Raw genomic sequence first — 12,170 nt, forward strand, 5'->3', positions numbered from 1 at the left:
GACACTTCTCCACAAGGTGGATTTCACTGATCTTTTGTTGCTGCCATTAGGGAAGAATACCTGTCTCGCAGGTACCATTTATGCTCATGTTAACATCTGTTTTCTGCTTCTTCCAGCATGGATTACTGATCAACCGCAAGAGATACCAGGCTTTCCTTCTAGTCCATGATGTCCAGGCTTTGTCTCAGTGACGATATGTGGTATAAGGGTCAAAACCCAAGAAGTTTAAGTAACCAGATAATGTACAATAAACAACATCCACAAACTACTCTGCTTTAAAAAGATGAAAGCAACGTCCTCTGGGTATGTCACAACTATGCAAGATGGGAGAATGTGATGCTATCAGTTTGGTTTCTGCGTTCCTGGCATTGCTTTTGCCATAGTGATATATAACGTATACCTAATGCATCTATAAGTATCTCCACTGCACTGATCCCATTGCAGCGATTACTTTGCAAAGCAGCAACAAGGAAATACCGAAGTGAACACTGCAGTTAAAAGCTTCATTGCTTTTGTTAAGTTAGTGGAAGTCACTGTTAACCTCTGACGTTCTCCGTATCCACAAACTGAGAGTATGGTTTTGATTTCTGAAACATTTGTCCAAAGGTTTTAAATAAAGAAGCAAACTGATGTTTTTGGCAAACGTGCACTGAATTCATGATGGACAGTCCCTGTATTTGAGACCCAGAGCGTAAAACCACTTTATATTCCAAGTTGGTTTCCAAAGTGGAAAGTAACCAACACTTAGACTAATGTAGCTGAACTCAGGTCTTAAGCCTGAGGCTACAGATCCAGAAATCCTTAAAATTAATCTGAGTACTAAAATCTGCAATTAGATTCAAAGTCAAAAATTTGCTAAAATTTGTTTGTTGATTGGGCATGAGTAACCAGAGACTGGAATACAGCAGGCTACAAGGGCCTTCTCGGTCTCTTGAGTCAGTGCCTTGCTGTGCCATTTCATCCGATATTCTTCACAGAGTGTGGCAGAACTTCTCAAGAACCATCTTAAAACTAGTTAGAGTATTCGCTCAAATATACCTGCTGTAAGAATAATCCAGAACCTCCCCACTCAGGTAAAAACCTTTATCCTCATTCTTGGGTTTAATTTATTCATGACCAGTTTTTAAGTATTTGCTGTTCTTCCAACACTGTTACTTAGTGTCAACAACCCTCTTCCTCTCTATTTCTACTTTACTAACTCAGCCTTCAAATAAGCCAGGATTTTATCTTTCTCTGTTTCAGTCTCAGTCCATCCTCCTTAAACATAACTGATCAGGAATTTACAAAGAACTCCAGGTGTGGTCTCAGCAATGCCTTGTAGAGTGATAAAAAAGTCTTCATCTTTAATGAACTTAGGTTTTTGGAGCATTTTCCCTTGCGCCTTTTGTGAAGGTGCATCTAGCCTCTGCCAAAACCAATGCTGTCCCTAACACACCTAGAAAATTCAATAGGAACAGCTGATCGAGCTGATTCTCACCTGCATTAACAGTTACTCGATTTTGCTCCACACAGTACCATGACCACGCAGCATCACGTCACAGTCCCTTTGCCTTCACTCACCTGGTTGTTTTTGCCTTGGTTTGGGCAGGTTTGTTACACATGTGTGGGGACACATCAACACATTACAAGGATGCAGCGATCCTTCCAAGAAGAGCTGTTTGGTTTCTGACAGGTGTATTCCTCCCAGCGGTGTTTTGGGAAGCGTGTTTGCTGGTACGAGCGCTAGGCAGTAGACTCCCACTTGATGAATACTGTCAATAGCCTAAAAAAAGCAGGAAGTCGGTTTTAATGAAAGGCTAATTTTTCATCATTCTAATAAGCACGTGTTGTTCTGAATTACTGCATAAAACAACCCTAATAATTAACTGGCAATGGAAAGGCACTTCAGCAACGTCAGTGATAAGGAGGTTCTTTTCAGTGGGAACAGGTGGACGGAAATGTAACACTGACGTTATTACACTCATTCCAGAAGATAAAAACAACAAACAAAAACCTGGCGATAAACACACAGGAATCTATTAAGAAATGCCACCTAGGCATCCCTCTTAGGCACCCATTGGTAGCACGTATCCTGGAGATTTATTACTAAGATGGGCTGGCAACCCATGTGAAACTGATTTTAACCTGTACACTTCTCAGAATTAAAGTTCAAAGGATTCCTATCAACTTAAGATCCAGTTCATCTTGCAGAGCAATGAAAAATTTCAAAGATTGCACGTACATCACCATATACCTACTGATGTATGTAGCTTACGAATTTTTAATTTTTTTCTAAGATGATAACTGTTTCATCCCCGATTACTGTGTAAAATAGGCAGGAATGGGAAATGACAACAATATAAGGGAAAACCACGACATTATCCACTTGAAAAAAAATCTGTTGAATGAAAACCTGAAAAATAAGCATCTTTGAATCCTGTAGTAACCATGTTCATTGTCCATCAAGTGGAGTAAACTGCATCACTTTCAAGAAATCTATAACGTACAGTATGTATGTAATTTATTTAGGTAAATATGAATATCCATGCACTTAAGATTTTAATTCTGTACACATTTTAACTAGTTATTTTCCTTACATTGGTAATAAAAATTGCAGCAAGTTAGAAAAACAACTTCAGACATCCAAGCAGACTGAGAAACAAATTACAGACAGCATCCCCAATGAGTAGTTAAATGTTCAAAAATATAATTTAATTAACTTGCATTTTAATTTTTAACTGTGAGAAAAGTGTACCCATACGTCTGTTGCCTTGAAGATACTATCTATATTCTGAGAATCAAGTAATCATTTATAGTTATGTACTTAAATGCAGACCAATAAATTACCGATTACTTCTGCAGACACTCCAAGTAATGCTTCGCTTTTGGCTTCTGTTTGCTTAATTTTTTATTGATATGATTGCAAAATTTTGTAAGAAAGAATACTAAAGCAGTTACTCATTTTACAAACATTGCATATTTAGTAGTGGTAGACCTCATGGTAGGACTGGAAGACCTCGCTGCTGGCCTACAGACACCTTACCTGAAAGGCCGGCAATAGTGAGATATATAAGACAGCCAACACACAGTGTCTCATGTTTCTGGCAGAAACCACCATAACCTCCTAATCATAATGTTATTTGTAGGTTCTGAAAAGCAGTGATAAATCACAGGATCCTCACCTGACATCAGCTTGAAGGAAAACCATTACAGGGCAAGTAACCGCTCTTACTCAAACGTAAAACAGTGTGCCTCCTAGAGTTGGTGAATGGAAAGCAATACCCAGGCGGGGTGGGATGACGGGTGTTACATATAATGATTCTCCAGTGACTTCTGAACTGTCTCCTTCCATAGCTACCTCGCCAGCACAGAGTCTGATAAAATGTCATGGGTCACTCCAAATTGTCACCTCTCACGCTTTCGAGTTTTACACATTTCTGAAGGAGGGAATGACTTTGTTTCACAAGGATGAGCACTAATGAACTGAGCCTTAAAATTCTGAGAGAGAAGAGTACCAGTGAATTTTAACACTGCTGGCATTTATGCCTCTCGATGAGTTGGCTTGATTTATGAAATGACTCTGTCCAGCCAGAAGTAAACAGAGTATCTGAAATCTTTATCCCTCTGTTTCATTGCGCTACCATGACTTGCAGAGTCCAGATTGCTATGTTGTTCAAGCTAAGAAAACACCTCGTTGACAAAACTCTCCAGGCAGACACTCTCAGTCCTGCAGTAGATCTCCTGGCTTTGCCTAGTCCTGGCAAGTCCTCCCAGAGTGCTGGCACTGGTAAAACTAACATCCAGTTGGCCAGGTACAGGAACAACCCTGCCTGAAGGGTCAGATCAGTTTGCAGAAGCCTGAGAGATGAATGAGTATCTAGGATCCATCGGACTGAACTGCTGGGTGACCTGGGATCTTCACTCACACTGTCACTAAAATACCCTCCTCCACTGCTTCAAGAAACTCTATACCCAGCCTGACCGCTCCCTCCCAACCATGCCTCTGCTAAAACCCATAGATGCAGTCCAACACAGTCCCGTGCGTACAGCAGCTCTACTGTCCTTCAACCCTCTGCTGACAAGCAGGAGGGGTCAGGGAGAGCCAGAATATGTGCAACCCACTGGAAAGAAGTTCTGCAAATCGATGCAGCTCAACTGTAGGGAAGAGATGCAGAGACACAGCAAGGCAGAGCAGAAGCAGGCAGGGTAGGGCAGGGCTGGCACAGGGCAGCACACGCAGGGTGTCAGATGAGTCTCATAAATATCATCAGAAATTAACAGCAATTTGGTAAAGTTTGCTATCATGGACATCATTGAGATTCATGACAGAAGTGTGATATCATTACATTACTCATCACTAGCAGATGATTCAGATACAACTGGTTACCACATCCTGACATCTGCCATTAAAACTCTGATTGGGAAGGAGGCACAAAGCATCCCACATGGCTTCTGTCCTCCATCTCCACTCTCGGCTGAAGTGGAACCAGAAACTTCTCGTTCACATAGTGATGCATGCCAGAGTTGCAGACTTCACACACGGGTGATGAAAGCAGCCACACATGTGTGTACTTTGATGTATGGCCGACCATTCTCAGACACTCCTGTGACTTGACCATATTCAGAATAACAGGATTGACTTTTGGCATGAGTAACTTGACACAGGACTCCCCCAATGTTCAGTACTGAATTATACTGGCTATGATGGTGTAAGACATGATTTCTGTAGAAGTCACAAAATGCTCAGCTGACAAAACAGGACAAGCGTTAAGTCCAAAGCTTCAACCTTTTCCTTAGGAGCTTGCTACATGATAAACACTATCGAAGCACGAACAATCCAAAAGCCGTTCCTCCTACAATAGTTGCCCTAGGTGCTACTAGGTGCTTCAAAGGCTTTCTGTGTGATGGACAAGGTAGAGGTTCTAGCTTTTCTCAATAATAATTTTGATCTACTGTGAATACGAGATGCCTCTAGCTGTATGAAATGTAGCTATCTTTTAAATCAAGAGAGAAGATAAACCTGTCTTGAGATGGATGAAAGCTTGTTTGTTCAGTTTGTTCAAGGGTACGGTAGACAGATTCCCTTTCTTATTCAGTACAAAACAATAATGAACAAAAACATCTTCTCTGAATTGTGTGGGATCTTTTTTTTTCTTTGGCTCTTGGGTATAGCAAAAAAGATGTTTGCAATATGTTTACATGAGAAGAGTCCTTGAGGAAGGACAGAAAGGAAGGTAGGAAAGGGAAGTGGAAGTAACAGGTGACCAGCTGTAGGCAGTGCTGAGACCCTTTCACAAGGTAGCAACAGACAGACTTAATTTGACTACATCTCTATTAAACCTATTGTTTTTGAGTGAGAATTAGCTTAACCATGGAGATGGAGGAGATGACTGCTATCTGAAGTATCTAATTCTTTGTGTGTGGACATTAGAGTTGAAAAAACTTTGAGTATGGTAATGATATGGCCTTAACTTGAACTGCTATATGTAAGAAGAAGATAAGAATTATTCAGTATTCAGTAGCTTATGTCTTCTGGTCAAACTGTCGAACACCAGCAAGGTGGGTTTCATCACAGTGGTATGCGCCTTGAATAATCCACCAGACAGCTGGACTGGGATTCCTTGCAATAGGTGTCCTCTGTGCAGATAACCTCACTGTAGATATCTAGATCTGAGCTAATCAATCACTTCCCTTCATTTCAGTGGAGAGAAATTGGCATTTTTAGGCTTTGCTTCATTCAGTTTATTTTAGCTATCAACACGGTGCGCTAGAAACACATAATTCTCTCCTGCTGATTAAAAAAAAATATCTGGAGATCTAGCCCAGATACTCATATCTACTTTTGATGAGGTCAACTCCATATCAGTGCCAATAACTGTTTAGTAAGAGACTTTGGTAGCTTTTGACAGTAAGAGTATATAACACATTCATTCATTACCCTTTTGAAGTAATGAATGACTATAACCTTTTAAGCCATACGCTACTCTCGCCTTGCTATTACTTACTTCAATTCATCCCTATTTTCTTATAGCATTTTGATTAGGAAAAGGATCAGTCTCTGGATATGTGCGGCCCAGATAGGAACTGTCACTCAGAAGAATGTAATTTTGTGCTTATTAGGTGCAAGTGCAACAGAAGGTGGACTTAGAATTAGTCAAAGACAAATGTCAGTTACCTTGGGGGCCTGAAAGATCAATAAAAAGAGTATAAAGGAGGACAAACTCGCTTCCAAGCGTACATAAAGAACATTACCTGGAGAACTCTACTCATCCATTGAAAACTGTCTTCCTCTGTGGAATCTGGCCTTTGCTCAGCAACAATAACTATCCTTTCATCGTGCAGCACGCTCACTGAAAACACTGCTATTCTATAGAAGAGAAGGAGAGAAGAGTATTTAGTGCCAGGAGAGATGGAAAAAACCTGTCTTCTAAGTTAATCCTCCATAACTATGATTTTGTTATTTATTACTCAGACAACTGGTGCATCAATTAGCATTTTATTTATGGGGAAAAAGCAACAAGAACAGTTTTGGATAACTTCTGGAGGAGAAATAGGGGGCGCTTTGCTCTAGAATTAAGTAAATACGGGCATACTGTCACAGCAGGGTTGGAGAAGTGAACATTCTTGGGATAGGAAAGGCACTAAATTTGGGTGACACCAAGGTTGTTGTTAAGCTGTTATATAACAGCCAGCACAAGCACCTTCTTTGGATCCATCTTAGAAGAAAGTAATTGCAAGACCACTTCATAAGAGGTCTGCTGTGTGATCAAGTGAGAGCACATGTTACTGCATTAGGCTCTTCAGAGGTTTTAGATGTCTCCTGCTCAGTTTCAGCACATTAGGAAGGTCACCGAAGGAACCGCTGTCATGTTCAAGAACTCCAGTGTTAGGCATATTGGAAATATTCAACTCAGACAGAAGGGATCTTGTTGAGTCAACACATTCAGAATTGACCAGCTGTTCAACTGGAAATTTTAATAATCACAGTTTCAGACCTTGGTATCTAAAGTCTGCCTCAACACTGTTGTTCATTTTAGTGGCCAGCCTAGCCCAAACCATGACACCTCTGCTGTCTCCTGGTTCTAGCAATATGAACAGCAATGGAGGGAAACCAGAGTGCAGATCACTGGGTCACTTACATCGAATCAAAGCAAAATAAGGACTTCTACATAATGTAAGAAAAGAAAGGATCAAACCTTCCCCTGTAGACAAATTTCATTGGTTCCACGGCCAGTGCTGTTGCTACAATGTCATCAGCATTATGTCTTCTTCCACTGACAACCATCAAACCATCCATTTTGCCAATAACAAAGACAAGTCCACCTGGTCCTATAAAGCCTAGTAGTCCAGTCCTTATAAAAGGATATTCAGTGATAGGGCCTCCAGAACTGGTCATAGGAAACACCTGTAAGACAGAGAAATACAGGTCTTCAATTCTATACACAGAGATCACGCTGCAAAATATTTCAGACATGCTCTCTCAGATGGCTCTTCTGAAATGAAGTAAATAGGTCGTTGGTGATGCTCTTTACTCTTCACTGACCATAAAGGGACTGTCAGGAAACTCCTGGACTAGCGTGTCCAATTTTCTGTACCTGAGTTCCAGCAAGTTCCATAAACATTTTCCCTAGCCATGGGTCTGTAAATCATTTATGACCTTAAAAAATACATATAAATCAAGATAAATAGTACTGGGGAAAAAAAAACCTAAGCAGAGTGCAGCTAAACTGAGGTGCTATGTATAGGTTACAGAGAGATTAAATCGTAAACATTACAGTAGTTTCTTTTCAGTACCTCATGCTCATTTCCAGCACAGTTTAGAAAAATAAGGAGGCTAGAAGTGAAGCTGTTTTAAGGTACTGTACATTAATGACTCTTGCAGCTGACCACATTTTTATCTAAGGTCAATTAAGTCCTCACAATACCCGTGATAATACCTTCCATAGCACGTCTAAAAGGGAAAAAACAGCTCTATACAGAACCTCTCTAAATGTTTGAATACCAGATGCATACATGACTTCCACGGGGCATATTTCTACCACTTTTTCTATCCTAACTAGCACAGCATTATCCTTCTGGCACGTGAGCTACTTTGAGCAGCATTCTGACACAACCACACTTCCCTGCCATTGCTTCTTTAAACTGAAACAGTCTAAAGGCAAGTTATTTAAGTTGATGGCAAGTAGAAGACCATGGCTGTACAGTGTCCTTCAAGGCTCATCTAAAAAGAAAGGTCAAATTCTGCTGCCAGATGCCCATGGGTGACTCTTATTGAACAGATTTAATGCTTACACATCCTCAGCCGTAATTCATTTCAGGAACACAAAACTCTTTGACTCTCTACTACCTGCAACATGAATTGCACAGTAAAACAGGAAAGAGGCCCACTCAGAGAGGGCTCCTAAGAACATGCTTAACTTTAAAAATGAGAGGTCCTGCTCACTCAATGGCAATTTATCTGCTTACCATTAAGAATAAGTCTAAATCAGTCTAAATATGCTGTTAAACAGCAGACTCAGTTATGAATTATGAATGATTTTACAATTAAAGCAAGTACTACAAAATGAACGTAAGTACCTTTCTACCCTGAAATATGTGAAATCCATGATTATGATTCACACTGAGTATTGCCAATTGTACTTGTAGCACAGTAATCAGCTATCAACAAATTTCAGATCACAACAGCATAGCAGCATTCTGGCTTCAATGGTAGGATGGAGAATTGTATCCTCTAGTCTCCATTAATTATTTAATGTATAGTGTTTACAACATTCAGATCTGCATTTTGCAGGAGATATCAGTCATGTTTGGTCTATTAAAAATGGTAATACCAGAGCATTTGTTAAGGGAAATGTAAATGCATTTTTCTTAATTTTTTTTTTCTCAAATATTAAAAGAGAAAAGGATCAGAACTTAATAAAAATCTCAGCTCAAATCTTTTCAGTATTTCTCTGATTTGTTCAGCCTTTCATACTGGCTTCAGCAGAAGTTAATAATAACGAGTGGGCAGGTACAACACAGCTATCAATACAGCTGTCTGCACTGGAGCTGAAAACTACTGGAAAACAGATTCCACAAAGAAAAAAAGGCTTTCATCTAAGGCAATTCAAACAAATGCAATTCAAAAAAACGTGGGGACTAATTAGGAAAAGGTATCTGCTACTCAAAGGTATCTGCAAGCCTTTAATGCTGGCTGCGTTGTGGAAATGTTGGAAGCTGCTTTTTAGAGATACTCAGCAGCCTTCCTGCTGTTTGCAACCATCCAATTCTGCATGTAGCTACCTCATAGACTTGTACACTATTACCTTTTGAACTTTGTCTTTCTTCCTGCTTTCCTTCTGATTGTTTCAGCCCTTGCTATCTCTTCTCAAAATTAAAGTAAAAGCTCTTCAGAGCCAAAACTAAATCCACATAAAGATCTACTACTGCACTTAATGAAATGGGCTTCAGTGCAGATTATCTGGCTACACTACAGGTCCAAGCCACAAGCATTGATTACTACTGCCATTCTGATATTATTACTATCAATATTTTATATCAAATATTATCTCGAAATAGCAAAAGTTAAAAAGTCATGATTTTATACAGCATTTTTTAGTCAGCTTACCTCAAAAGTATTTTTGGTCATGCCAGAGAGTCCATAATATGATGTACCCGTTGCAATAGCACATACACAAAGTTCTCCTATTTCATCTGTTTTACAGAGCTGAGGAATTCCATCTGGCTTCACTGAACACATTATAGCTAGAGGGAGAGCAAAGGACTTTAAAAAATATTATAAAATGAACTACAGAATCACATAAATGCCGTGGGAAAGACATCATGGTGGAGTTGACATAAACAAATAAATTATATGCAGACTAATATCTAACAGTCAGTTTCTCAAACATTAAGGTGTTCAATGTTATCAAATGTTATTTATTGTTGCTATTATTCTTGTTATTATAAATAATATTTGTACAAAGAATGCTAAGATCTTTATGTAAACTCAGTCTTTACACTGATAACAAAACCTAATTTGCCTTGCTCTCTAAAATTTCAGTTGATCCGTAATACTGCTGTCAAATGTGACGATGTTCCCAGTTTTGCATACTGAGGAACAGATTTGCCGCAGTCAGTGCAAAATGAAATATCCTAATGGAGTTCCTGATAATAATTGTACTGCCAGGGGTGCAGGCAACCAGGAAATCCACCTCTCACAAAGTAGCAAGTAACACCATACGAAAGATCACAATATTCTAGCAGACTAGTACGGTTGTTTTACTAAGAATTTATCAGAGCTCAGGCTCCCTCTCACCGGTCTTACAGGACTGTAGAGACAGCAGGAGCTAAACGGCAGGGATTAGAAAGCATTGGTCTGAGGAAGAAGCACTATTCTATGTGTCAGGCATGTGAATAAGAATCAGCTATGCTGCTTTAGCTGTAATCCCTGGAGCTCAAGTCCAGCATGTGTAGATTTTGCAGTTGGAAAGAGGACACGATGAACAAGGAGACCAGAAATGAATCAGCACGTGTTTTAAGTACCAATGCAAAGAATAAACAGGAGTGTGTACTTTTATTAAAATAATCAGAACGTAGTATGAAGTGCAAGATGGCACATCTATAATAATATCTTATATAATAACTATTAGACAGCAACCAATCTTATCTTCCTTTATTTTAAGTTGTTCAAATGAAATTTTATAAGATGTATCATTATGTTTTATTCCTTTGGTGCATAACAGACATTCTCTTATGAAAAACTATAGTATTATCCATTTCTAGTCTCTACATCATCTCCTTTAAAATCTAGCTCTCTTATGAAAAATGTTATCTTCATGTTTAGAAGCACTGGTTTCAGTTTGAATTTATCAGCAGAACTGCTCAGCCACACCTCCTCTTTCTAATAACTGGGTGATAGCGCAAGATCTTTGGAAAAACACTCCACAAGCCTTCAGATAGTAATTTTGTTGATCCTTAGCATAGGTTATGAAAACTTTCACTACCAAGTCTCATCTGGGTCAGGCTTATGGACATTTATAGCTTCCAGACATTGGAATCCAACTTTCTTATTTTCTGTACCAGTATCCCCCAGTTAAGGACGGATGTCCTGATGTGGGGACAGGTTGTTTAAAGCACACCACTAAGGCGAGTGAAGACATCCACTGAAGTAAACAGAGAGGAGAAATCTCAGTATTTCCAAACCATGAAGTTTTACAAGGTAATGCTTTTGGACTGAAATGTTTTCAAGTACACATGTTCTAATCCCAAAGGTTGTGGCTTAGTGGCAAAGTATGCCCACCTATGGCTTTCTGCAGCTAATTACTTAAATTGATGAACTACAGCGTTTCAAAGACAGTTCCTTACCTCCTGGCATCACTAAGCCAACATCCTGGACAGTCAGAACGGAAAGCTTTTCTTCAGAGTCCACTCGAATCACTCCATAAGTGAGACCATGCATGGAGAGAACTCCTCTGCCTGGTGGCTGATTGCTGTCATCTGTTGGCCTGCAACCAGGGGTTAGAACATCAGCGCACCAGCAGGCAGACGTAAGCATTTACTCATTCTTAATGGACTACTACTGCAAATACTCCACTATTTGGGAGTTTAAAACGTCATCTTTTTTTCCCTACTAGACCTGACAGAATCCCGTTTTTCAGCCATTTCTGAATAATTATGTCTGTTAACTCTCCCATTCAGTAGCCACCCACATATATGGGGCTGCAGAGATGAAAGTAACACCTAACATTTACCCATAACAGCTTGTATTTAATTTTCAGATGGATCTATAAAGATTGCTTGATTACCCAAGGAAAGGCCTTTTGCCTTGTTTTAAAAATACTGAAAGGCAGCACAGACAATGTGGAGGGAAACTGCACTCTAAATATTTGTAACTGATCAGTAAATAAACAGATAAACTCTCTATATGTTACCTATTTTGAGGCAGCCTAGAACTAGGAAACCAAGCTCACCTGCCAGACTAAAAGCCCAACTAACACACTGGTGTCAAAGTCAAAATTAGCATACAAGTAGGCTGTATTTAAATCACAGATATGACTTCCCACTCCCAAAACTTACGCATTTAAAATTACTAAACCAAAGAAATTAGGTTGTAACAGATTCACTGCCAAGTACCTGTGGAAGCTGCAAGGACTTTACCGTCTTTATTTTAGTGCATATAATCGAATTTTTCCTATTCTAATTAACCACAT

The 12,170-nt window shown here is 39.5% G+C and overlaps 1 protein-coding gene across 6 annotated transcripts in view; it reads right to left on the bottom strand.

Moving 5' to 3' along the window:
* DIP2C (disco interacting protein 2 homolog C) overlaps positions 1 to 12,170 on the bottom strand; it is a 325,831-nt gene that overhangs the window by 64,423 nt on the left and 249,238 nt on the right. For all 6 annotated transcript variants that reach the window (XM_063324435.1, XM_063324438.1, XM_063324436.1 and 3 more), the window contains 5 exons: positions 11,326 to 11,465; positions 9,587 to 9,723; positions 7,176 to 7,384; positions 6,232 to 6,346; positions 1,561 to 1,762 (listed from right to left, as the gene is read on the bottom strand). In XM_063324435.1, the coding sequence (XP_063180505.1) occupies positions 1,561 to 1,762; positions 6,232 to 6,346; positions 7,176 to 7,384; positions 9,587 to 9,723; positions 11,326 to 11,465 (803 nt within the window). The remainder of the gene's footprint in view (positions 1 to 1,560; positions 1,763 to 6,231; positions 6,347 to 7,175; positions 7,385 to 9,586; positions 9,724 to 11,325; positions 11,466 to 12,170) is intronic.

This window comes from Chroicocephalus ridibundus, chromosome 2 (genome assembly GCF_963924245.1).
Source record: "Chroicocephalus ridibundus chromosome 2, bChrRid1.1, whole genome shotgun sequence".
Classification (NCBI taxonomy): Eukaryota; Metazoa; Chordata; class Aves; order Charadriiformes; family Laridae; genus Chroicocephalus; species Chroicocephalus ridibundus.